We start from the raw sequence: 27,899 nt of genomic DNA on the forward strand, positions 1-27,899 counted from the left end.
ACACAATCACGCTGTTGGTGACCTCCATTGAATAGGATATGACCTTTCCGCTATCCCTTGCAATCTTTGGTCGAGCAATTTAGTCATGTTTCTGATTTTTATTCTGCTCCCCGTTCACCCCCGTTTCAGCCGTTATTTCATATGTGGCCCAATGTCACTGCTTACTGATGTCTGCTTCGATGCCACACACTGCATTCCTTGATTTAAAAAACAGAAAACAACTCAAGAGTGCAGAAAAAGGCAGCAGGCTAATGCTGGGTGAGGTGCGTTGGTGTCTATGGAAAAATGAAATGAATTATTGTTTTGGTTCCAGAGCCACATGACATCACCTGCGATCCTTTTTTCCACCTTTGCTCTATGTGGGTCTCAGTTTTTCCTTTGCTCTAGCATTACCCATAAAGCCGAAAAACTCGTTTATTTTCGTATCATTTGCATGGTCTGTCACCTTTTGCGCTTTGTCTCTGCGTTTTCTGACGCATTTGGGTGTTCCTTTGCCGACTAATCTCTTTTCCTGACCCCTGGAAATACATCATCTTTTGAGGGAGGCGTTTTTCGAAGTGGTGCCTTTCTTTCAAGCCCTTTCCCCCTGTTTGATGAATGGTTTCCGCGGCGTTTTACGCGTTTTTGCCGCTTCCCCCCGTTCCCTCCATCTGCCTTTCCCCGCTTCCGCCCAGCAGGGGGCGCGGCGCCGCGTGCCGGGAGGCGGGGCGCCAGCCGGCGCGGCTGCGCTTTGCGGACTGCTGTAAAGCACCGCCGAGTGTCGCGCTGCGTCTTGGGAGGGAGCGGCGGCGGCGGGGGCTGCGCAACAACAAAACGTCGCCCGCCTCACGGCGTGTCACCGGGGCCCGGGTGGCTGCGGCCAGGCCGAGGGGCAGCGGTCTCTCGGGTGGCGACGCGGGGTCCTTGCGGTGCCCGCCGGGGCCGCTTTCTCCCCTCCGGCCCTGAGCGGGGCGCCGGCGGCCCCCGCCTCTTCCCCCTCGGCCTTGCTGCCTCAGGTATGGGGGGGCGGCGGGGGCCGTGGCGGTGCCCCGCACCCTGCGGAGCGTTATCTCCGGGCGAGGGGGTGGGGGGGAAGGCCGGGGGGTGCCCCGCCCTGCCCCGCAACGGCGGCGGCAACGGCCGCGGCAACGGCCTCTCCCGGCGGGGCGGGCCGGGGGCGCGGGGGCAGCTCGGCGGGTGGGAACTTCACCCTCCTTTATTTATTATTATTATTCTTTTTCCCTTCGGTGCCTCGTTGACGCACAAAGCGGTATATCCTCACTGCGGGAAGCCGCAGCACTCGGTTGGGTTTTGTCTCCTTGAAAATTGGTCACAAATTTTCCCTTACGGAAACGAGTTTTATTTGTGTGTGTAATAGGGTTCGTTATAACATCATTTGTTTTGTTTGCAAAGTTGGTATTCTGTTTCTTAACCCGTATTAAAAAAAAAAAAATCATTGTCAGATGTTCTTTGCCTGATAAACAAGGAAGCAGTGTTCATTCAGAAATGTAGGCCAGGATCTTCAGAGGTATGAAGGTTTGTAACTCTTACTGAAACGGGCAGGTGTTAAGGATCTCTGTACTTTTTTTTAAGTGTCTCTGTTTCCGTGATTAGGGCTGAGCCATACATTCGTGGAATTTTTATGTTGTTTGAGTAAGCTCTTCCATGGCTTGAAATGGTTTTGTGAAACCATAAGCAAGGCCTGATTGCTTTCGCTGATTAAATTATACCCTAAATTCCTGATACTCAAGTACTCCTCCAAAAGAAGATGTAATGCAGGAGGTAAGATCTTGCTGTAATAGCCCGACTTTATTTGATTTTAATGTGATTGCTTCAGCAACAAATATTTGACAAAAAAAAAAGGTAAGAACTTACTACTCAGCATGGAGATCGAGGTAGCATTTAGCATGGTGGAATATCTGTTATAAACTAATAAAGGAAAACTAGGTTTTCAGTTGGTGAAATAAGGCTTTACATTGTCTTTGTTGTAACCAGCAGAAAATTTCAGAGATAGACTAGTTCTGGATGCTTAGTAGAAATGTTTTTGAGGAAAATTAGTATTTAAAGAACTGGAATATTTTGTCACTCTTTAAAGCTTACAGTTCACGTAGCTGTAGTCCTTGCTAGCAGAGTAACTTTCCACCAATTTAAATGTTTTTACTCATCTGTTTGTTGGATAGAGGGACTACCTGAGGGGGGAAAAAAAACCACAACAAAAACAAAGCAAAAAAACAACAAACCACCAAAAAATTAGCCAAGATTATCACTGGTTAAATTTGTACTCTTTTTTGATAAAATGAGCATCTGGTCACCTGTCTCATGCTGTCACCAGCAGTATAAAATGACCTATTGAATGCATAAGACAGGAAAGGCTGCGTGCACATCTTGCATTTCACTTTAGTTTAATAAAAGTGTATAAGACACCAAGCTTCCTGTTTTAAAACTCTTGAAGTCTTGCATATTTAAAAATCTGTTTTTTGATGGCTGAAGCCCTGGCATCTACAGCTGTGGTTATGTGTAGTATTGGGAGCCCGGGGTTGAACAACGGCTCGTAGTATTCATGCATATTTCATGTGTACTTTCAAAATCTGGATGGGAGCATTCTGACTTCAGAAATGTGTCTTTTATGAAGCAGTGTCTTTTGAAAAAGTGTATTAAGAATGTATCTTAATGTATCTACTTTATCTTTAAATTAGTAACTTTGTAGACCAACGTAACCAGATCAGTTGTAACAGTCTTGTCTTTCAGTGGAGGTCACCATGTTGTAATAACACTTAGCTGACAGCAGTTGCTGCCTTTTTTCCCCAAGATGAAGAATCTTTCATTTCAGTTGGTTATATTTCCTCTAATGGTGAGGACATTCTTTTGAGAAGATACAGGTAGTACTGCCCCATCTCTAGGTGGTGAACTGTGGGGGCTTAGATGTCAGGCAGTTGAATAAATGTGGAAAAAATTGCGGGGGGGGAATTGGACAGGGAATAGGATGATTTAATTCACATGTAAACAATGGGGATAGTACAGAGAGATGGATTTGCCGTAGGCAGATGTTATATAAAGATTTCCCCACAGCTTTAGTACTGTGCAACCTCCTTTAGGCCGGTTTTATCACCAGATCTGTAGTGCTTTAGCTGGTTGCATGTCAGTGAGGTTGAGAAGAGATGTAGAAACAAGTATATTGAGTAATGTTGTATGGGTCACATGGACAACATAGGGATAGCATAATTGCTCCCAGTTGTAGTCACTTAAGTTTTGACAGTGTGACAGTGATCAGCTGCTTCCGAAGTCTACAGTGCTCTTAAAAGAAACATAAAATGTATCTGCAGCCAAAGTGTTAGTACTAGTGAACTTCCTTCAGGCTTAAGTTTAGATGAGTGTTTTTCTTGGTGGGCTGATGTCAGGCCTAACAGGCCTAACCCCTAATGGAGCAGAGGGGAAGGAAGAAAGGAAAACGTTTCTTTCACTAACCCAAAATTTTGCTAACAAGATTATTTTACTGTTTTACATGTTTTATATAGTTTATGCTATTTGGAAAAGTAACTGCCATGAATTAAAGGGATGTCTTCCTTGGTGTTTACCAAGTGAAATCCAAGAAGGCTGGTTCACGACTTTACTAGTAAGAGACTTCCTTCTGTCCTAATACTTGTCCACTGTCAACTAAAATGTTTGTTTTTACCCACTGTCACTTGGCTTTACTGGGTGAAGAGTGGAGAATTCTGATGCTCTGCCCTTCCCTCTTAAGCTGGTAGATCTACTTGGTTTAGTATCTGAAAAATCCCCTACTTCTCACAGGTTTCCTGAAGAACAGCCTAAAACGGTCCTAATGTTTAATTTCATAATTCTCACTTGATAGGTTCTTATTAGCAGTTGTGGCAAAGATCATGTGTTATTTTGCTCCTCAAAGCTTTATCAAGAAGTGTTTGCAAAATGACACTGCATTAAGAGCAATTACACGTACCTCAAAGGTCAAAACTACTGGGGGACTAAGACATAAATATTTTAATTATTTTTGATGGCTATGTAACTCAACTTCTCTAGCTGCCTCTGGAAGCAAAATTCCAAGTTAAGATCTTAACTCCAATAAAAAGTGTATTTTGTCATTCTTTTATAAAGCTACAACCCCTTATTCCCAAGTTCATTGCTGTTATGTTTGTCTTGGAGTTCACTGAAGCCAAAACATTCCCGATTGCCAAATCATAATGCTTATGTCTTAAAACCATGATTTACATAGTGTTAATGTAGCTAACTGAGTTTAAGCCTAGGACAGAGCAAAGAAATGTCTAGACTGAAGAATGTGCTTGTGAACACCGTGTTTGTCAAATTCACCTGCTTGCGTCCATTGTGCTAAGCCAAGCAGATTCCTTGCCCAGCTGTGTATGCGGATGCTAGTGCTTTGCTGGTGCTTGATTGAGGCTAGGATTTCTGTGGGTGCCTTATAGTCTTGGACTGATTCATAGTGTATTGCGGGAGAACTAATTTGTTCGTAGGACTCTATGCAGAGTTGCTCTTAGCCTGCCAACTCATCTAGCTGAGGCGCTTCCAGCTGCGCATGCTCCTTGTGTTCTGTCTATTCCAGCTGGAGCCAGGCCATAGATCCAGTCTTACGGAAGAGCTCATCTGTTTGTAGCTGTCCTGTGCTGGATTCTGTTAGAAGATGTGAGAGACAGGCACTTTTAATAGTCTTTCCTTAAGAATACAGTGGTGGTAAGTCTCAGAGGTGGATAACGTGGCATAACAGAGGCATTCTGTAGCTATTCTATAGGTGGCCTGATGTTTCTGTTGCGAGATAATTGCTTTACTGATCTGAATTGACTTACGCATGAGGAAACAAACCTTGGAGGTCTCAGAGCAATTTTTTTCAGAGATAAAATTAAGGAGACTTTGCTGGTCCAGAGGATTGATATTGTTGGTTACAGTACAGCTACTGTGGTCTGACTTGTCTTTGAGATGGCATCACAAAGGTTAGTAAGAGTGGTATTGAACTTGAAATAACATTGTTTCGCTTTAAGAGTAGGCTTTCCAAGCCAGTGATGGCTCCTAGAATTGGCTGCAAGGGGTGAGTAAGCCTGCCTGTATTGCTGTGGCTCATGTAACTGTAGCACCCCTCTGCAAAGCCAGACAAACTCTTCTGTCTGGGTTGGACATAACAGAGAGTCTTTGGGAGACTGTAGGCAAGAACCTGTCTCCCAAACATTATCATGCTGTTAGTAACTAATGCTGTGCATGTTATTCTGAAATACTGTACCTTTCTGTAGGGCAAAAGATAAATAATCTGCTTGGAGAATTCTCAGGTAATTTTGTCATTCAGAAATTGGAGTATCTGTCGTCACTGTGCCTGCATTAAAGCAAACAAAGGAAATTGAGAGTGGTTTGTAATGGTGTTTCATATTGTCCTGTGAATAAAGATGTGTTTGAGGTGACATAATATCAAAGCAAACACGATAGAGTTTCAGATTACCTTCTGATTGTTGCTATTTTGTAAAGACGCATAGATCTTTAACTATCAATTGCTTTATTTTCCAGCAAAGATTAGAAGACCAATATATAGTATGCTAAAAGTTAGTAGTTAAAACAGGCTTTAAAAGAGCACTGTTTGTCTTGTGAAGTGGTGAAAATGAAGAACAACCAAAAGCGAAGAACAGTGCAATAAAGTTTCAAAATCTGATTGTCCTTGTTTTGCTGATAGTGGAACTGAATATTGGATATTTGTGTTCTCGTTACGTACTCTGCATTATATAGGTTGTCCCTGCTTGATAGGAATGAAATCAATAGGGCATGACTGCCCCTTTTAGACTAACAAGTGGGGGTTTTTTTTGTGAGCTGCTCAGTGAGTTCTTTATTTTTATTGTAGCAGGGCATGGATAGCACTGAGATTTGATCTTCATGGGATTGTGTTGGGGGTGCAGCTTCTCAAATGGCTCCAAATCCTCTGTCAACCTCCATTGCATCAGGGTCGTGCATGAATCAGTCTTGTTTGGCTCTCTGCCCTTGAGAAAGGGAAGTGGTAGTACTTAGGTTATCTCATTTTTGCTGAAGGCCTTGTACAAATTTTATAAGCTTTTTCATTACCCTGTTTCTTGGTGTCTTGATTCATCTGGTGGAAGAGCCTTGCTGAAAGAATAAAAATGTATCTTTTTAATGAGAAGAAAGAAATGACGGTTGGTGTTGCAAAGTACGGCTGGTGCGATACTTTCATTCACTGGTCCATTCTTTCAGCTCTTGGTTAGCCATGGTTGCCAGTTCAAAAAAAGTACTGTGGTAAGAACAGAATATACAACGTAAGATTTCTTTGTGCATGCCAGATTTCAACAGTGAGGTTTTCTCCTGAAGATAACAGTACCGGTATTAGCTTGTCAGAGTAAAAATAACGTTAAAAGTAAAATCTGATAAAGGCCACATATTAGGGAAGGGAAATAATTTTAAAAGTTAACCGTGAGTTCAGTGAACATATGCAAAGAAAGTAAGAGGACTGAATAAAGGAACTACAAATGCAACTGGTAGAAACTTCCTTTCTGAGACAATCTTAAATATTCTTTTGCCGGATATCATTCTATATATGGGCACTTAAGCAGGGTACAGAAATGGTCTAAGATAGCACAGAATTTTTATGGAAGTGGAATTGCTGAGTTCTTTCTGAGATTATGACGACAGTGTGTTCCGGAAGCTCTTGGTAGCCTTGGGAGCTGTCATACTGGGAAGAATTTTGCCTCTAGGCTGAACCCTGCTGGATACCCGAGTTGCCTGTAGGTGTGTTTGGGGTCTGAGTGGTGGAGAGAGCATCAGACAAGGGGAAATTACTGTGTTTGTAATGAGAGAGGAGCAGGAAATTGAAGATGGGGAAAATGAGGAAATTGGCTACTAACTGCTTTGTAAATGAAGTTTTTTTTTATTCACAGCTTTTCATCAAGTTAGCCAGAAGTCTAGATATTTGCTGAAGAAACTGTTTGGCTAGCTGGGTTTAGGTATATGTATTACACTAACAGGACAGAGACCAGTAATTTGGGGTTATATAGGAAGTGTGTGCTTAAGATAGGCATTTTCTGCAAAGTGGTTGGCTGGTCGTGTGTCAAACCACTGCGTAATTACTGTAGCCAAGCTTGAGAGAACTAATCAAAGTGCTTTTTTACATCTAAAAAGGGGGTTGTTTCTTGATGGTGAGCGGAGTTGACTATTTTAAAATGTAACTGAAAATACATTTTCGAAGTAATCATATATATTATATTACATGTATTCATCAACCAAGTTTACACCAAAAATTGACTTAATGTTGCGTAATGAACCATTTCAGTGTTTTATAGTGCTGTAATGCTGTCATACTTTTTGTTTGCCAGTAATGAATTCTTAGTGACAAAATACTTTGCTCCATCTTATAACTCAAAAGTGTTCTGATTTTATACATGATCCATAAACTTGTCTGCTGTAAAGATTTCAAACTTTGAGCTTGTTTTTTGACTTCGCAATCTTGAGGGACTTCCTCAGTTTGCATGAAATTTTCTTGCACTGCTGTGTGTCTTGGTGTGATTAATATCAAAGGTCTTTAATTTATGACATGAATGGATAAAAGTCATGTACGCTTCATGATTCTGAATTAAGTCTTACACTTCACAGGGGAACTTGGAGTAACTATTCATAGTTTTTAGGTAGCTGTCTTAACAGCTCTTCATTGAGTCTTTACTTAAAATGGCTTCAAAGAAGATACTACCCCATTTTTCCGCTTGAAGTCTTGATTCTATAAGTTAATAAGCAAATGTTTTGATTAGGATGGAGGAACACTAATGCTGATTGAGCTTACTTATTGCATCTTGCTGCTTTTTGAAAAAGCTTCTGAGGACTGCTTTTAATTAGAGGGAGATTTTGTAGGATCTTGTAAATGTTTAATAGCAGATGATTTCATTCTAATGAATCTGAATTATTTGCATAGTATTTTTGTAGTCCCTCTTTAACTTTGTCTTCTGTGTAAAAGCTTTGGACTTGTATGCGGTATGGGTATTTCTTATCCCTAACCACTGAAAATACTTACAATGGATTGGAATCTAGTGAAATGGTAAGCTCTTATTCCAGCTTCTGTCTTTTTTGGTCAAATCTTTTGTTCAAAGGTTTGTCATAGAATTTCTAAATAGTGAAGGAATGGATGATTTGTCATTGTTGACTGCTGCCATTCATCAAAAATGTACTCACGTTTAAGCTGTTGTTTAATTTTTAATTGGAAGTCAGCAGTTCTCCCATGACTAAGCAGCCCTAACAGGCTCTGCATTGGTTAGCAAAAATGAAGAGGTCTTGGTTACTTAGTTGAGTTACTCCAGACTTTTCTATGGTTGTAAGAGTGCAAATATACAAAATGTTTGAATCTGAATTAACTGACTGCTTGTTGAAATAAAGCTAAGCAAGTAAGTAGCGTTTCAAGTGCACTAGCTTTCACTGTGTGGTGGTTTACGGGTTTTTTTTGGTCATCTTATGGTAGTTTGAGGTTTCTCAAAGTGTAAACTTCCTTGCTTTAATTTTCTTGCAATACCTTAAATAGCTCTTTATGTATTTCAGCACAGTGGCTTCTGTGCTAAAGTCAACAGAGCTTATACAAAGATAATCACATTGAGAATGCAGAACTTTCTGGAGGGAGCACACCAATGAGTAGAACTGAGTCCTTTGTAAATCAACGCCTGATTGTGCTCACATAACGAGAAAAGGTTCAGATTTGTGTTTCTTAAGAAAACTTCAGAATTAAATAAAATTGTCTCCTTAATTTATCATGTTAAAAGATTAGAAAATTGTTGTATGTAGGCTGGACACATAGCATATGATGGTAAGTTATGACTGTGTTTGAAGACAATAAGCTCTCTGAATAAACAAATTGGGGTTTTTTTCCAAATCAAAATATTTTGTGGAGTTTCTAAAAAGACTCTTGATGAAATACAGGGTTATTGTGGGAGGGGCTGGCTTGCGTTTGGTCTGTGGAAGATTGACTAAGTGTTGCATTTCTGTAAAACACTGGTTCATAAATAACAGACCAAAATTACCGCGTTAAAGGTGACCTTGTGAGAATGAGGAAAAAGGCTAAGTACTGCTTGTTCTCTGCATGCTTATAGCAGGTTTGCATTCTGATTATTGTCCTCATCAGAAATTGTATAAAATTGGAGTTTTGGTCTTAGTTTTTTCTAAAGAAAAATGGTGCATCTATGTGAGGGTAAGTATGTGCATTGTGGGGAGCATGTGAAAGCTCAGGAGCTGTCAGGGGCAGAGAAGGGTAGAGAGCAGAATTCCACTGCTTTAGTAGAGGCTTCTTTGTTTACTATGTAGACTTCTTAGACCCTTAATGTTTATTCCAAGTTTTTTTCAGTCCTAGATAGTGCATTCCACCAAAACTTATTGCAATAAAAAAAAAAATAATGTCCAGGATGCAATAGTTTTCCAGTTACCACTTGAAAATAAGAAATATCTCCTACTGTGAATTGTGCTTTGATGAAATGAAAGAACCTGTCTTGTTGTATATCCTGACAAGAGGAGGTTTAGTCCAACTCACATGCAGTTAACTTTTGACTTACTGATGTAAAACATATCTATCTGCTGTAATTCCAGTAGACAACAGCAACGCTTTCTTAGTTATCACAGGGTATAGCCTCACCTTTAACAGTAATTGTTATAAGTGTCTGTAGGATTTCCAGTGAGAACATTCAAATCAATCTTCTCAGCTAGGGCTCTAGGATCCACAAGTTTCTTGACCTCCAGAAAGATCCAGTGTACTTATGGCTTCTGTAGATGTTAGTACTGCAGCATATATATCTTGTGCAAATTTTTTTATTCCAGATTACATCACTTAAAGAATTAAATTAGTTGCTTATGGCTATGAAGAGAACACAAGCTGCCTGGGATAACGCATCAGTTCATACCTGTTGCAAACCGAGATAAGTGATTTGTCAGGGTCTGTTGGGAACAACTGGCTCACAGCTGCCCCTGAAAGCATCACTTTGTGAAACAACCTAAGAAATCTTGATTTTACTCTGTTCTGTAGTCTCAATCTTGTATTGACTCATTCTATGATAAAATAAACAAGATCTTTAGGTATTGGCACAGGATGTAAGAATGTGTTAGGATTTTGAAGAATTTGGAGGTACAGGCAGGAGATTATGGACGTGGGCAGGCAATGCTGCTTAACCTGCCGTAGATCTTGCTGTTGCTATCTTAGACCTTTTGTGGCTTGGTGCGTATTCCAGCTATGCTGCTTAAGTAGCCTCACTTCCGCAGCAGGTATAGTTGCACAGGTTTTTTGTAAGCAGCCTTCTGGTAGTTCAGCACAACCTGCTGTAAGCCAGCTATAGCTGTTTCTGTGCTTATGTGATTAATTGGACTGGTGTTTGGTCTGTTTGGGAAATTTATTTTTCAGATTGGTCAGCTCTACATTCTGGTTCAGTGCATAAACGTTTATTTTAGAAGAGCATAGGAGATGGAACCTTCAAAAAAGTGATGAGGGAGGGAGAAAAGAGGAAACACTTAACTGCTTCAGTAGTGCAAGTGTCAAGTGTCTGCTATAGCCTACTGTAGCCTTATTCATCTGAGGCACAAAAAAGCATATTAGTTACAGTAAAGAGTGCTTCAGTGGTTATCACAGTGGGAACCAAATTCTGTTGTCGTTTCCTTTTGGGAATTTAAACAGAAGGCAGAGATGCCAGATGGAGCAGGTTGAAGGTGAACGTATTACTGAGGCTGGTATTGCCTGTGTCTCTCACTAGTCTTCCAGTACAAAAGCTTTTCTTGGAAATAGTCTTTGAGGCTAATGTTGCATTGTTGTGTGTTGACAGTTGAATATTTTGACAGGGAGGTGAACCTGCCTCGTACCACCTGCTAGAGGAACGAGTGATGTGATATGCTCAGTTTCTGTCACAGGATAGAGTCAAAAGTACATAGGCTGAAATTAGGTTTGTATGCTAATCTATACTATTAATGTGTGGTGGTTTTTTTTAAAGAAACTCCAGGTAATAATGGATTTCTGTTACTTTACTCCAAAATAATAGGGTTCACAATCTCTCCTGTTCTATTCCTTTTCCTGTCAGAAAAGAACCGTGAATTTGAAGTAACTTAATTTTATAGCTCAGTGTCACCATACCATGCATTGTGGTGAAGATATTTGTTATCCATATATACAGCAATAAGGGAAGACGTAGGCCTTATTTAAGCATGCAGTTTAGTTAATGGAGGCTGGAGCTATATAGCTGAACTTAGGTAACTTCTGTAAGCGGTAGCCTGTAAAGCTCTCGGGCTTAAGCATCAGTAAAACAGACATTGCCCATACATTTTGGAGGGGACATACATTGATACTTGCTCTGTAAAAGTGATAATGTTTTCACTGACTATAAGAACTTCCCTTCAATGCAAGTTGTAAGAGTTCTGTCTTAATTCAAAATTATGTTGTCAAGCAGTACTATTCATATCATGAAACAGTTGTAGTTCAGTTACTGCTGTTTTGCTTTTCCCACGGGGTTTAGTCTTAGCAGGAAATGGCTTTTCTCTTTTCAGTTTTGCTCTTGAAAAATCTGATGTTTCTTTTTCTTGATGCGTATCTATTTTTATTTCTAGGCCTTTCTTAAAACTTTCCATGTCTAAATGGACTCCTGAATGTAATATAGTTTATACTCTAAAAGCGGATATGAAGAGTGAAGTTCCTTCTGATGCACCAAAGAGACAGGAGAGTCTGAAGGGGATCCTCTTGAACCCTGAGCCTATTGGGGCAGCCAAAAGCTTCACTGCAGAAGTTGAGATGATTGCCAGTAAAGTAGGGAATGAGTTCTCTCACTTATGTGGTGATTCTCAAAAGCAGAAGGACATGAATGGCAACCGTACAGACCAAGACAAAAGTATTGTCAGAAAAAAACGCAAGAGCCAGCAGGCTGGTCCTTCATATACTCAAAATTGTCCTGATAAAGAAAACCAAGGAATCTTAGGATTAAGACAGCATCTAGAAACACAGAGTGAGGACAACGATTCTTCTTTTAGTGACTGTATCTCTTCACCTTCGTCTAGCCTACATTTTGGAGACTCTGACACAGTAACATCTGATGAAGAAAAAGATGCCCCTGTAAGACACCCTCAGGCAGTGTTGAATACTACGAGTAGAACTCATAGTGCGAGGTCACACAAATGGCCTCGGACTGAGGCAGACTCTGTACCTGGATTATTGATGAAAAGGCCCTGTTTTCACAACAATTCTTTGAGAAGACTTCCATATAGGAAGAGATTTGTGAAAACAAGTTCATCACAGCGGACACAGAACCAAAAAGAACGAATTTTGATGCAGAGGAAAAAGCGGGAAGTGTTGGCTCGAAGAAAATATGCTTTACTACCCAGCTCTAGCAGTTCCAGTGAGAATGATCTCAGTAGTGAATCTTCTTCCAGTTCATCTACTGAAGGGGAGGAAGATTTATTTGTGTCGCCTGGTGAAAACCACCAGAACAGTACAGCTGTTCCTTCAGGTAAAACTCAATCCCTGAAGTACTTTTTGTTAATGAGCTTTCATCATGTACAATGTGCCTTTTTTATGAGTGCTTTGGAGGAATTGTTTTTGTGTTGGGTTTTTTTTTTATATAAGTTATACTACAAATAGACTTACTGCAAGTAACGTGAACATTACACCGTAAATTCTTGATGGGAAAAGTGTATTCAGAGCTTCCAGTAAAATTACAACAAATCTAGAATCTTTAACTTTAAAGTAAATGGTAAAGTTAACGGTTTCTAAACAATATACTGGAAGGCTGCTGAATCTGATTAGTCACATGATGTGGAGTTCATGCATTATTTTTTTTGGCTGTTGACTTGTGTTAAAAATTTTAGCTATTACAGTTTTGTTAACTGGTTGTGGGAATAACAATTCTGTCTGGTTTCAGAATGTACAAATATTGCTGTACATAATTAACTGCACTTGACAACTTTAAAAAAAAAGAGAGAAGAAAAAAATAAAACTGGTCATTGTGACAAGAACCTGAAATAGGATTCAGTTGAAGGTAGCTTTAGTATTGCAATAATAGGAGAGATTTCTAAGGCCTGAAGTTGTGGAAGGCAAAGTATTGTGTATATATGCCAAATGTTTTACCTAGATAAACTCAATGCAGTAACCTTGCAGTTGTTTTACACAGATGTTTCTCTAGTAGGTCTTGACACAGTATTTGAGGGTATGCTTGAATGTTTGGAGTGGGATTTTTTGAGGTGGATGTTTTGGGGTGGCTTGTTTGTTGGTTTTGTTTGGGGTTTTTTTGTGGGGTGGTGAGGTTTTTTTCCATCTACCAATTTTCTCAGACTTCCTTCCATCTTAAATTTGCCAATTGAAAAGCAGATCCAAGACTGGGACCAGTAATGTTCACAGTGTTGTAGTTGTGCCTTCTGTTTATCATTTCAGCTTTTTAGAGAGCATGGTGAAGTAGATACATAGACCATGGCATTGTGTTAATTGGTGGAACCATGTTTTTTGCCTAGTGACAAATGTGGTCTACAAAGTGAAACAGTATCTCAGACTTTGCTGATCATTCTGCTAAGAAAAAAATGATTGAAAATACAAAAACAGGTTTAAAAAATAAAGTTGTGTTATGTTCATGTTAGGGCAGGATTTATGCTTGAACAGAACCAGAGTACTAAAGACTAGATTATTGCTTGTTACCCATCGTAGCAGGAAATAATTTGTGTGTTGTTATTTAATGTACTGTTTAAATACCAGAAGTAAAATTTGTAATGCAAAAATGTTACTATGCATTTCTAGGGCTGCATAAATAACTCTGAAACAAAAAGCTATTGCACAGCCTTAATTATCTTAATGTGTATTTGTGGGGACAGAAATGTAGTCTTTTAAGCCTGAAAAAGTTACATTTGACATGCATGGTCAAGCATATTGAAGGGTATGATTTATAAATATTTAAAATATGGGGATATGCATACATTCATGTTAAAAAAAACAATTTGGGAAACGACTGTGTTAATACTTCTGTTTTCAAGTTAATAGTTTCTTCTCGCTTTCAGAGAGGATGGATTTTCATGTAACTGTGAAATGAGGTAGTACCATTAACAACTCTCTTTGCACATAGAGCACCATGCAATGGTGAAATTGGCATGGATGAGAAAATGTAGGTTATAGCTTCTTAGGTGATCATCTCTTTCTAACCACGATAAATGTATTTAAAGAGAGAATTTTCAATTATTTTTTTTTTTTTAGTCTACTTGAACTGTTAAAACCTACTGCCTTTTTTTAACACAAATTCAATTAATACCACTTCTGTGCTTTGAATTCCTTTGAAGTGTAGACCAAGTATTTCCATAGTGAGGCTTTCCATAGGCATTTCAAAAGAATCTTTTTGGAGAGAGTTCTCTTTAAAAATTGATATAATGATCAGTGAATATTTAAGCTCTTTGGGTAACTTCCGGTAACTCAGTGATTCAGTGTGGTGTTATTTTGATGGTAGGAAGACTTGAACTTGCAATTTGTTTCCTTTAGTTATGTGGGAAAGTAAATGCATTGTCCAATGGCTTAATTTTTATACTACTTGAAAAAGCACACTTAACTTATGAAATTGTTTATTCTCATGTCATGAATGAAAAATCTATTAGCTCTGCACCAATGTAATTTTAGATTGAAATACTGCCATCAGTTGTAACCGAAATAAGGTATGCTTTAAAGAATGTGTATCATGGTGGCTGTACTTCAGGGCTAACTATTGCAGTGAGCTGAGAAGTAATTCTAGCTTACAGTATGTGAATACTATGGGGGTTTTTCCAGTGGAAATATGTAGTATGGGGAAGTTTTTGAACATTTTATTTACATTGCAGAGAAAATGGGAAGTTGAGCAGACTTCCTGCATAAAAGTGTCCTATTTTTTGTAAGATAAAAGTGTGATTAACACTTTCTGTAGCTTTCTGCTGTTATATAAAGCATTTCTAGTTGTTGAGTTAATTGGGACAGAAATGGGGCCAGCTGGAAAAATAGCTATGCAGCTTCTCTGTATAGTGAGCAAGCATGATAGTGCTTCTATATGAGGAAAGGGTTGTAGTGCTAGTAATGCTACACTAGCCTCTTAATGTTGGGGAAGAATTTTTTTGCTCTAGATTGGCATGTGAAGCTTACGTATACATCTGCTGAAAATATGGAATATACTGAAGGGCTAAGAATATGAGGCTTGCAGCATATATGTAAAAGTCCTGGAGGATAGACTTAAGAATGGCGGAGAATAATAATAATCAGAAAAGAAAATACAACTTAAAAAGATTTGGTAATTGATTTTTATTTTTTTTTTTAATAAGCGGGCATCAAAGTGGCAGGATTAGTCAAGTAGCCTACTTGATAGCAATTTGTATTAGGGGTATGTCTCAAAATATTTCTTTGCTTTGAATATTGATGTTTATCTAAAGATACAGTGCATTTAAAGAACCAGTAAATTTAATTAGTGTATACTGTTCTGGGAAATGTTTCTTTCTGATTATTGGGAGAAATTAAAGTAACAGAACTCTTTAACCAATTAAGTGTTTAGTAGATTAGTTCTTCTAGTTAATAAAACTAACTTGGCTATTTTTGGAAGATTATATGAATGGAGATGTTTGTGGGTGTTCTGTTTGGTCTTTGCTAACAAAACCTTTTACAAAACCTTTACAAAAAAACTCCAAACAACACTATATAGGGTTTTTCCTCCTTTTCCTTTTCTATTGGGGCTTCAGATGTTCCTCTGGTGGAACTTTGTGCTTTGGGAATGGGAGAGTATTGGACAAGTACACACTCCTGACACCTGGGAATAGATTATATTGTTTTACCAACTGTTTGCCATAAAAGGCATTTGTTCTCAGTTAAATCTGGGATGACCAGATGAAGCTCAGTTAGTAAACAGAGGAGAGATGGGGGCATAAGGACAATGTAAAAACAACTATGTGTAGTTTAACGATGCCGTTACTGTTGGAGGTGCAAGTGCTTTCAGGGGTATATATTCTAATCTGAATGTTGATCAGTTGGCTTTAATGAAATATTGAGCTTACAGTTAAAATAACTGCAAGCAGCAACATTTTTGCTGTGAAATGCAAATTTTGATTCTGTGTTTTGTTTAGGTAGCTCTGAAACTTTATCTAACCCTCAGAGGACCTGTATACACACACCTATAGAGATAATCCTCTTTTGACTTCCCTTGTCAAAGGTGGCAAAATTTCAGCTTTTACTGTAATTGGATCTCTGTAATGTTGTAATGCAAATTTTCTGATTTTCAGCTTGGATTCAGTTTTCAGTATTTGATTTTCAGCTTGGATTTAAAGGGCTGGGAGTGCCATTTGGAGACAACCAAGCTGTGGAGGGTAATCTAGCAAAAGCTAAAATCGGAACAAGTTTTTAGCCTCACATACTCTGATTAGGCAGTAAAGCTGAACCCTGGGAAATGTGAAAGTGTTGTTATTAAAAAACGCTAGGTAGAATTTTGCATTGTCATAAATTGTTCAACTAGTAGCACTTAAAATCCCTTCAGGGTCTGACCTTACTTTATATTTTTCAGCAGCTAGCGCTAGACAGGCTTTGCCTCTTTCCTTAGAATATAATGCTGATGAGAAGCTGCTCTAGTTTTTGTTTAAAACCGCTTAGAACGATAAGACAGAGTTAACTCACTACTGTCCTCTTGATTCCTCTAACATATTTGTTCTCTGTCTCACAAAAATGTTGAATATAAATATCTGATATTTTAAAATCCAGAAGATGGTGAAAATGTTAAACATATGCCGTTTCGTGTTCAGATTATTTTAACAGGTTCAAGATAAACATGTATTAAGTGGAAATAAGCTGCCTGTTGTTTTTAGAGTTCATTATTTTTCAGTTACTTAATCCCTCCCAAAACTACAGCATGCACTCCTTTTCTCACAGTAACGATGCAGCTCATAATTCAGAGCTTTTATCTCAATGCCCCTTACTAGAAAGGGGTTGGGAAAAAACTGGGAACTGGCGAGGAAAGAAGCACCTGGCTTTGTGAGCAGTCCACATTAACCATCGTTGCTATATCTATCTGCTGTGAATTGGAGCTTTAAATAGCAACAGTAATAAAAGTTAGCATGGAATTCACTTCAGTACTTCCCTGTAGCTGTTGCAGCTTTCTGTGCTGAAAAGATGCTATTTCTCGAATTGGCTTGCTGTAGCCTCGCTGATAGGACTAAGATTTATGTGCTTGGTTAAGAAGTCAGTAGCGTTTTGGATTAGCCTGTGTTAGCATGGCTCACAGTTGGACAAGATGCCCTAAATTTTCGTTGTTGACTGTCTTTTTTCACCAGGGTGCAGACTCCTAAGCAGTTTCTATGTTTTTGAAAATGTCTTCCATCATGGACAGCTATTTGAAAGTATATTCCAAATAAGTCTCAGATACAGAAAAACTGTCATCTTCTAACCTAGTGTCACCCAACGCTAAGGGGGCAGGCAGGTTCTTTTAGGGATCCTTGACGGAATGATGATAGCTAAATCTTAGTTACAATTAAAGCTTTATTTTTGTAGCAGGATATGATTAGTATAGCACAGAATTTATTAATAGAATGGCACAGGATCACTTCAATATAGTACAATCAGGTACTATAATATAAAATCAATACAGTATGATCTATAAGCACCGTAATACAGTATTTATAATACAGCTTAACTTATATCTAATCACCTGGGCCCTCTGCAGATCAGGTCAAATTTTAATATTTGGTTTGTTGTGTCAGTATAACAATCATAATATAGACTTGAAAAATATATAAAAGAATAGGAGTTACTCACTCAATCCTGGGAAGACGCAGACGATGGTGGCGTTGTTCCTGGCCATGGAGGGGTTGTGGGTCTCCCTGTCCAGCAGCAGTTCTGGTCCAGGTTCCCGCTTAGGACTTGTAACTGCTCGCTTTTATGGACAGTGCTCTGTGTGCTGTTACGCTTCCCTGTTCTTTGCCGGGGTCATCAACAACACCTGGCTGGCCGGCTGCCTGGGACCTTCAAGGCTGGCAGGGAAGGGAGTAATCAGCCTGGCGCCCACGAATCTTGACGCTGATAGGGAGGGGAAGAAGAAATCTGTTTGGTTTGTCTACTTGGTTCACAGGACCTTCAGAGCCTGAGAATGAGGGGAAAGGGAATGAATACGTGACCTGCTCAGTCACAGAGAATGGCTGCTTGCCTCATAAAATGGTGTTATGCTAGCCATATTACCAGGGTCATGAGCAGGGGGAACCGGTCACACCTAGTTCAAGAAGTTTGAAATTGAAGGAGTACTCGTCAGTGCTAGTAGGATATTATTATTTTATCCATTTCAAGCTGAGTTACTATCCAGGTAATTCTCTTGAACTCACCAGCACAGGGTGCTGTAGAGACACTTAGTACCAGCAAGTTCAAAAAGGGATTGGACACACTTACTGACAGCTGTCCACAAGCAGTGAATAGACAAGAAAGTGCTCTCTGACATCTGTAGCATCATCATGGATGCTGTGTAGTGTGAGAGGTTTCAGTTACAGATTGTAGCCTGGATTTTCTACTCTGACCACATAGTTTTGCCTGCTGCAGCTGGTGGAGAGAATGTGGGCCTCAGCAAGCCCTTGGTCCGATCCAGTGAAAGCTTGGAGCTTCAAATAAGTCATCTCGTCACTGGAACTTGACTGCTTATTTTAAATCTCTTCTGTTTTCACTTGTGGCTTGGTTAGACTGCCTCATTTGAAATTAGGTATTGTAAAACTCCTTCACTGTCTTACATGTAATATTTAAACTAGTTAGACCCCATATTAATTGCAAAATAGATGTAAAATGCACTCCAGGAAGGACAGCAATCAGCCAAACATAAATTCGGATGTTATACCAGTGTCATTTATGTCCTTGGTGGGGTACTCTTGTTGATTGTGATTGATTAATCGCTGAGCTATGCCATGATCCTTCAGAGTTAAGTAATAGTATAATTATATATATATTATACACAGGGAATAATTTTATGTATTATACACGTTATACTGTGCAAAGCTTATTCTCTTGCTTGTAACTTCTGGATTATTAAAGTATCTGATTCTAAAACTTGCTTCCCAGAACTGCATGGGGTCTGTCAACAGCACCTAGCAGTTATAGTTCTGAAATAATCTTACAACTTTCTGGGGAAAAGATATCCTCATTTACTGAGCTAAATATTGGATTACACAATATTATATTATTTTAAAAGTTATATTCTGCTTAATAAAGTACTTCAATCTGACAGATTTACTGTCTTTTTGATATAGGGCCTGGTGAAGGGGGTGTTGCTTTTTTTAAGGGATGATTATCATTTTGAGCACGTTCAAATTTGGATTCAGGCCAGTGTAGTTTATCCCTGCTTCTAGGTTGGCTGAGCACTAGGTTTCTGTCATAAAACAGACTTTAAAAAGAGAGGAGAGAAGCTTCTGTAAAGAAGTTACTAATTATTACTGATTACTAGTCATGTACAAAATCTAATTACTAACTGCTTTTGATAGGTCTGAACTGTTGGGATATGCAAAACCTGCAAACTAAAATTTGGTGGTTTGCCCTATAATATGTTGCATTATAGAATGTTATTTGTGGACATGAGTAGGGGAAAAAAAAATCATGGTAAACTAATAAAATTCTTGATGTAAATTTCAGTAGAAGTTTTGTTTTTAACCAGCTCATTTAAAATGTAGAATGAGTCTTTCAGTGGTAGCCCAAAGGCTAATTTAGTCACAAACAACTGGAGTATAATTTCTTGCTGTGTTTTGTTGTTCAGAAGATGACAGAGAGAAGTCGTGTATACGTGGAGGAGAATAATTTTCTGTTTGTTTTATAGCTGTAGGTATTAAGCTGAAAATAGTACAAAATACCTCTTGTAGATCTGCACAACGATTTTGCTGCCGACAATCCAGTGACTCTTCTCCTTGAAGGGAGATTACCTTCAAGGAGTGTAGGACTAGTGTAGTAATGCTCTCATTATACAGATTTAGCTCTTCTCTTACAGGGTCAATCACTTAGATGATACATCGATGAGTAAGGTATTCATATTTATACTTCAAGTAAGGTCAAATTTGCTTGAAGTTCATTCCAGACAGAAGATGACTGGTCAGTGACTGGTACGTGCATAAATGCAAGTAAATGAAGTATTCCTTGTCATGATGGACTATATAAAAACATCCTGTGTAGTGGAACACAGGGTGTAAAGTAATACTGAGAAAGATGTGCAAGTATGTTGTCATTTGGTATATTTCTGGATTTGGATTTTTTGTTTGTTTTGTTGTGGGTTTTTTTCCTTGGCTGTTGGTATGTTTTTGTAAATTGTGCAGTACATTATACTGAAATATCAAATTCTGTTGGTTTTATGCCCTTCCTAAGAAATTTACTTTACAGTTGTGTGTATATATACAGAGTATATTCCCATGTAGATCTAAAGATGTAGACATCTTAAAGATATGTTCAGCTGTTTGCTGCTAATGTCTAGCTTTGGATTCACCAGATGGCTTCTCAGAGTTACATATGTGGTAAATATTTGAGGCATGCGAGTGCCTCAAAATTCTCTTGAGCAAATATTTTTAGAAACAATATAGCAAAACCTCTGAAAATCCATTTGTTTTATTTCTACATGTCAGTCATTTCACTAAAGAAAGTTTCCTTCTGCTTTACAGGGTTGTGCGCTCTTAAAATTCAAATCAGCCATCTTGAACTACTCTGACTGACACACCAACAAAGTTCACCTTCAGACACTAACTTAGCTTGCAAAGTTACATTATCTGGAACTGCAAAACATCATGGCTTTGCTAGGATTAAGCTTGGAGTAGTTCAAACCAGCAGACTTGAATTTTAAGTGCATTTGGCAGAGCGCTTCCACCTCCCCGCCCCCGGCTTTGATACTACATAACATTCAAAAAGGCATCTTAAATTTCACTAGTTCTTTACTCGGTGCAGTCTTCTTAATTGCCTTGTAAATGTGATGCTGTAATGCTAGGATAAATCCCTTACACATGGGCTTGATGAAATTTCAGGGGGCTCCCCTTGATGGCTGTGCTGCTGATAGTGTGCTGCAGGCACGCTGTATTCCTGCTGGCCTGTCAAGGAGGCTGTCCCCCGAGACATCATTTGGACATTATTTCAGAGACTTTTCTTTGTTTTAACACTGTCCTTTGCTCTGCTTTGTAGCAGCTTGTCTAAATCAGAATAAACTGGTGTGGTTTTGTTTGTGATGTTTCAAAACCTGTGTTCTCTTCCTTGTAGCAATGTATGAGGAGAGGCAAAGAAGAAACAGTAAATCCTGTTGACAATGACAGATCGGGTTTTCATACCACTTAGTACTACCAGCTCTGTGGCTAGTGTCTGACTTCGGAAGAGCTACTCCATGAGGATTATGAACTTTACTTCAGTGTTGCTTATGTTACTGAAGTTTTGCTATTCAGCTGACTTTTTGTTGTTTGGATAAATGTAATGAAACCAGTTTGTATTGGACAATTTGTCTAATTTTTATGTACTGTTCTCCAAACTACTGCAATGTTCTTAATATACGCAAAGTTCACATACATGTACTTTTCCCCTTGGTGTGCTTCTAACAGAACTCACTTCATAGCTCTTTTCATTTAAAATGGTGTAAAAAGCTGTGTATGATCATATCTTATGTTCATAGTTTTTTCCTAGTAATATATTCTAAGTGCCTTACAAATATTTACATAGTTTAGAGGAGTTGTTTTCCTGCTTCATTTTGAAGAAAGTATGTGCTATTGGCTCCTCGTATAGGAAAGCGCTTCATGGGATGAAAACCCAATCAGTTTGTGCTTTTGACTTGAGAGGGTGCTGTTAGAAAGCATAAGCAGTAGGAAATAGCATACAGTTGAACTATGTCTACGCTGTATCCTACTTTGACTATTTTCCTAAAGATTTTCTTTATTATTTTGAAAGTCATAAAACTGTTTATCCAGTAACAGTCTGACTTGTGTAGTCTGTCAAATTACACCTTGACTAAAGATTTGCTTAAAAAAAAGGATTAAGTAAAATGAACACTCAAACTGTGACAAAGGTGAGTATCTGAATGGTGTAGGTATTTGGTTGAGAATTCCCTTTGGTTTTCCTGAGATGCACTTGTGTCAGAATTTAGGTAGATGCACACTGGAATTACACAGCATATGATTTTGTCCTCAAGGAGGTGCTGTTTATTTTCAGAATGGGATCATACTTAAGCCTAAATCTTCCTGCTTTTGCACCTGTCATAAATTTCAATAAATATTGAGTCTGAGGACATGTGGAGTCCCAGGAGTGCTCCAACTTACTGTAATTCAGAGAAGTGTATGTTTAGAAGCACAGAGATAGGAGGAAAAATGTTTGTTTTTCTAACTGACCTTTCACTAGCCGCTTGGCTAGCTGGTTTTGTCCGAGAAGCAGCTAAGACAGTTTGGGTAAGGAAGGTGTTGCTTATTTGCCCATGATTTGCAAGATGTCAAAAGCATGACATTTACAATCTTCTGAATGTGATGATGGCTTTAGCTGCCTTTATTTCACTTTGAGTAATTGGCCTCTCTGTATTTTCAATTTTAGCATGGGACTTTGATTTTTAGACACTGTAACTTTTTCAGTTTTTCCCAAAATTTTCATGCAAGTTGTGAGAATTAGTTTTGTCACATATTGCTTCCAATCATGAGAATTTGGTGAATACCAGTATTTGGAAGCATCGCTCTTTCCATCTTCCAGCATCAGTCTCTCTGGGATAAGTATGACCAGACACAAAGGCCATTGGAAAATAAGTAATGCAACTTGTTTTTTAAAAATATAAAATTGTTGATACTTGGGGACGTGAGTGGGGGAAATAATCTGTCCTTCCGTGTCATTGGGTGGAGCAACTGAGAACAGTCAGTCTGTACAGGATGTAAGTGTTGACTTGAATGAGACCAAATTCTTCAAGCAATTTTCTTGAAGAAATTTGCAAATCTCACAATGGTAGTTTGCTATTTCTAAACTATCTAGCTTATTTATTCAGTAAGTTCTTTTGTGATCAGTGGTATTACTAGAGTGAATAAATAATCCATAGCTCAATTAAGTATTGTAGGCAGCTCAGGCTTGCCACTGTCAGTGTTACAGCTGTAGAGAAGTGGTTCCATGTGTCTGGGTATTAGGCTGGAACTTCAATTATTCTTCCTGAAGTGGAAATTGTTTCCTATCAAAACTTGTCTCTAAATTGATTTTGCGGGGTTTTGGTGGTTGTTTTTTACCGTTGATAGTTTCTTTTTAACTTTCTCTGTCTAGTCTACGATTGTGAATGCCACTGAAAATGTAGATATAAAGATGTTTTTAAACACCAATGGATTTGTGATCTTCATTTTGTTGTAGAAATAAATAACATACATTACTTGGTGCATCGTTTTTCTCCTGTTGCAACTGTTTAGCCTTGAGACTTTAATGCCTACAAAAACATAAAAAAACCCCAAAGCTATTATTGATAACAAACCACCACTGTTTTGGTAGTTTGAACATTTATTTTGGTTTTGTATTAAATGACTGAATTTCATTGGTGTTACATCTAATAAAATTCACTGTAATTGCTTCCAATACATAGTAGAGTGTAAGCTTGCATATCTTCCCGCCGCTCCCAATCTTCTTTCTCCTTCCTTTTTTCACTTCAATATTTACAGCAGAATTGCTACCCTTAATAATTAGGTCAAATATATTTCACAGTTGCACCTAAGATCTTGGCATACGCCATGAAATTCTCTACTTACATGTATAGGAAAAAATAGTCTGTTATAATGACAGCTCCTGAGATAGATTAAGTATACAAACTTTCTTCTTCCCTTTTCCTTATCAGGAAGTATTGATGAAGACGTTGTGGTGATTGAAGCATCCTCCACTCCCCAGGTCACTGCTAATGAAGAAATAAATGTTACCTCAACAGATAGTGAAGTGGAGATTGTCACAGTTGGTGAAAGCTACAGGTGAGACCTGCAACTCTTTGTGTTAATACGTTTTTGCTTGACTTCAAGTTTGTCATGGGGCTCTGTGTCGTTAAAAGCCCATAAGGTAATGTCACAGAAATTCTAACCAGGATGCGTAGTATGCATTTTTGATTTAAAACAACAACAACAAAAACCCAAACAGCAACAACTCAAACCCCCAAATAAAGAAGGAAACAAAAAACCCTAAACCACAGCTTTGCTTAGTTCAATTCATCTGGAATCGTTGAGGTGGTTGCAGTTAGTGTGACTGATAGGCAGAATTTTGGGGAAGCAAAGCTGAGATCCTAGAAGAAAGCAAGTATAGGCTGAGCTGACTATCTAGGGATTATCTGAGCATTTCTCAGGAAAGCATCCTACTTCTTTGAAGCTGCTGCTATGTATGCTTTCCCGTTCTTCCATGCCTCTCTGAAAGTTTTGTTCCATGTTTGTCAGATTTTTCAGAATCTATTAAAGTGGAGTTCCTTCAATAAAAAAACTTGAAATTATCACGTGCATGGGACGGTTGGAGATGGCTGTTTATTATGTATGTCTTCATATTTGTGAACATGAAGACAAAAATTGTAGAATATGAAGAATTGCTATCCGATTTTTATAAAATAATGACAAAGGAACAATAGGCAGTAAGTTATGAAAACATTCCATCTCTTTGTCATCATAGTGCTTTCACTAATGCGATTTTAAATTTAAAGTAACAGACAAGTTTTCCTGCAAAAAATCACTTTTATTGGAAAAAATACCATATTGAACAAACCAACTTTATGTTTAAGACAAATGCGTGCATAATGTAGATTTCATGAATGCTTGGAACTAACTAAATTTTTTGTTGAACTCTTACACACAAAGGATTTCATACTCACAAAAATATGTAGCCCAAATCGATGAGATGAGAGAGAAAATCAACACTTTAAAAATTAATTTCTTCAGCAGTATGTTTCTTTGTATTTCCTTCTCTCTAAAAGAAAACAAAAGCTGCAGAATCAACAGATGCTGTCTTCACGTGATTAGAAACATGTTTCTAGAAATAGTTAATTTATCTACATGAATGTATTTGAGAATCACGGAATCACGGAATCTTCAGAGTTGGAAGGGACCTCTAGAGATCATCTAGTCCAACTCCCCTGCTAGAGCAGGATTGCCTAAACCACATCCCTCAGGGCTGCATCCAGGCGGGTCTTGAAAATCTCCAGAGAAGGGGACTCCACCACCTGCCTGGGCAGCCTGTTCCAGTGCTCTGTCACCCTCACTGTAAAGAAGTTTTTCCGTGTATTTGAACGGAACTTCCTATGTTCTAGCTTGTGCCCATTGCCCCTTGTCCTGTCGCTGGGAACCATTGAAAAGAGCCTGGCTCCGTCCTCCTTAAACCCACCCTTTAGATACTTGTAAACATTAATCAGGTCCCCCCTCAACCTTCTCTTCTCCAGGCTAAAGAGTCCCAGCTCTTTCAGCCTTTCCTCATAAGGGAGGTGCTCCAGTCCCATAATCATCTTGGTTGCCCTACGCTGGACTCGCTCCAGTAGTTCCCTGTCCCTCTTGAACGGGGGAGCCCAAAACTGGACACAGTACTCCAGTTGTGGCCTCACCAGTGCAGAGTAGAGGGGGAGAATGACCTCCCTCGACCTACTGGCCACAGTCTTCCCTATGCAGCCCAGGATGCCATTGGCCTTCTTGGCGACAAGGGCACACTGCTGGCTCATGGATAATTTGCTGTCTACCAGGACCCCCAGGTCCTTCTCCTCAGAGTTGCTTCCCAGCATGTCCGCCCCTAACATATACTGGTGTTTGGCATTCTTCCTTCCCAGGTGCAGGACCCTACACTTGCTTTTGTTGAACCTCATTAGGTTCTTCTCTGCCCAGCTCTCCAGCCTGTCCAGGTCACGCTGGATGGCAGCACGGCCCTCTGGAGTGTCGGCCACCCCTCCCAGCTTGGTATCATCAGCAAACTTGCTGAGGATACACTCTGTCCCCTCATCTAGGTCATTAATGAATATATTGAACAAAATTGGTCCAAGTATTGACCTCTGAGGGACACCACTGGTTACAGGCCTCCAACTGGACTCTGTGCCGCTGATCACAACCCTCTGGGTTCTGTCACTCAGCCAGCTCTCGATCCACCTCACTGTCACCTCGTCTAGCCCATACTTCCTCAGCTTCCTAATGAGGATGTTATGGGAGACAGTGAATAGTAATCTAAACTTATGAAACAACATGTACGATTGAAAAGACTTGAACTAGATCAAGTTAATGCTTTAGCCTCTTATAACTTGCATGGAAAGCTTCAAAGGGTAGAAAATTAGGCTAGATGACAGTGATTGTGCTTATAGAACATTAATTCAAACATTATTAAAGACAGATAAGATGCTTTTAAAAAATAAATAGCTTTCTGTCTTCCTAGCATCAATAAAAAAATCTTTTGTGTAGTAGCTAAAAAAGATTCGAAAAAGTTACTGCTTTCTTCCTTTACCTTCTGCAATGCTACAGCCAAAATGATGGCAGCAAACACACCCCCACACCCCGCCCCTCATTGAGCCAGGGGCTCTTTCTGGTGAATTTAAATTTTTGCCCTGTTAAATATTTATCTGATTTTTATTTGCCTTGCGAAATCAAGATGCTAATACTTTCCTACTTGTTTGTGAGTGGTCACTGGTGAGATGCAGTTGGTAGGATGTTGACTCCTTACTTGGTCATGTGCATATAGAAATTTGTCACTCTTTCTTGTGTTGCGCACAGGCTCAGGTTTGAGAAAATTGTGTACAGGACTCCATGTGTTAGTTTCTTCCTCCATGGCCTTCACTTTGTCCAGTGTGCCATATTCTATCAAGAAATTGTTATGCAGTGATGATTATTGTTCCTCCTCCTCCCTTTTCTATCAAGATATGGCCACTTGCAAAGCATAGGGAAAGTAAATCTTTAATGGAAAAGAAACTGCAGTCTCAAGCAGCAGTGTAGCAGCTGGAGTCATAGCAAGGAGGATGAGATGGACAGTATCTACCAAAATGCTATAAAGCCTTCACTGACGGTCCTTTTCTGATTAAGAAAAAGCTAGTAAGATCTGGTTGAGAGTTGTCTTAGCATTAAGTGGACTAAACAGTTTGGTCATACGTACTTCTGAGGAGGACTAACCTAGTCATCTTGAAATCACATGGACTCAGCCACAGACTGAATGTACACAGTACCATATAGCTAATGTATTCATTAGTAATTCAGAATAATGTGCTATTTAATCATAACAAGGAAATAAAGACCCAGACCTCTAACTTTAAGACTTTTCCAATTCAGTAGTCCTTTGTTTCCACCCCCGTCTTTGGTTGTAATCCATACCTGATTCAAAAACTCCTGAAGATTATTAGCTTGCTGTACAGTTGTATGCTAGGCCTCATTTCTCTAGTTTGATGCTTTGTCATGTTGTCTGCTTGTTCTTTTGTGCAAGAAGAAACCCAAAGAAACTTCTTACTGCTGAATTTACAGCTTGCACTAAAAAACAAACAATACAGATGTAGTAGGTACTGCACTGGTTATGATATGAAGCTGGATTCCCTGTAAGGGAAGTAAAAACTGGGAGTCCTGCATACCCTTCCGCAGCTGATTTCTCCTCTCCTTCACTTCCACACCTGAGGTGCTCCCATGAACCTCACCTCTTAGTTACCTGGAGGGGAGGGCAGATGGAGGAGGAGGTGAGACCTCTCCTTGTATTACCAAAGTGCACTGTGTGTCACCAGGCAGTGATAGTAAAGTTTTGAAAGGGGCTTGGGAGGTAAATTTCATTCTGGGGTGTTAGTAGGACACACACAAAGCACTCACAAATCAATTTGGACGTTATGTAAATGCAAACTTTACGTGCCTTTTTGAACTGACCCAGTCTTTAAATTCCAGTGACTACTGAAGTGGAATTAAAGTGTAAGCCAATTGAGAAGACTGCAGCAAGCATGCTTTTTGCACTGCAGGAAAATGTACTGATCTGGGTTAGTGAGTTACACAGATGGGGGTGAAGGGCGTACAGGCAGAACAGAAATGTGGCCCGA

General features: G+C 39.1%; 1 protein-coding gene across 2 annotated transcripts in view; it reads left to right on the forward strand.

Annotated features, from left to right (window-relative positions):
• The first annotated feature begins 752 nt into the window (after nucleotides 1-752).
• The window catches only part of RNF111 (ring finger protein 111), a 53,610-nt gene continuing 26,463 nt past the window's right edge, over nucleotides 753-27,899 (forward strand). Inside the window, exons 1-3 of one of the 2 annotated variants that reach the window (XM_054214576.1) lie at nucleotides 753-995; nucleotides 11,545-12,437; nucleotides 23,733-23,859. In XM_054214576.1, the coding sequence (XP_054070551.1) occupies nucleotides 11,564-12,437; nucleotides 23,733-23,859 (1,001 nt within the window). In that variant the 5' untranslated portion in view covers nucleotides 753-995; nucleotides 11,545-11,563. Of the gene's footprint in view, nucleotides 996-10,785; nucleotides 10,887-11,544; nucleotides 12,438-23,732; nucleotides 23,860-27,899 lie in introns of those variants that run through there. The other variant, XM_054214577.1, reaches the window with a different exon arrangement.

This window comes from Rissa tridactyla, chromosome 9 (assembly GCF_028500815.1).
Source record: "Rissa tridactyla isolate bRisTri1 chromosome 9, bRisTri1.patW.cur.20221130, whole genome shotgun sequence".
Taxonomy (NCBI): Eukaryota; Metazoa; Chordata; class Aves; order Charadriiformes; family Laridae; genus Rissa; species Rissa tridactyla.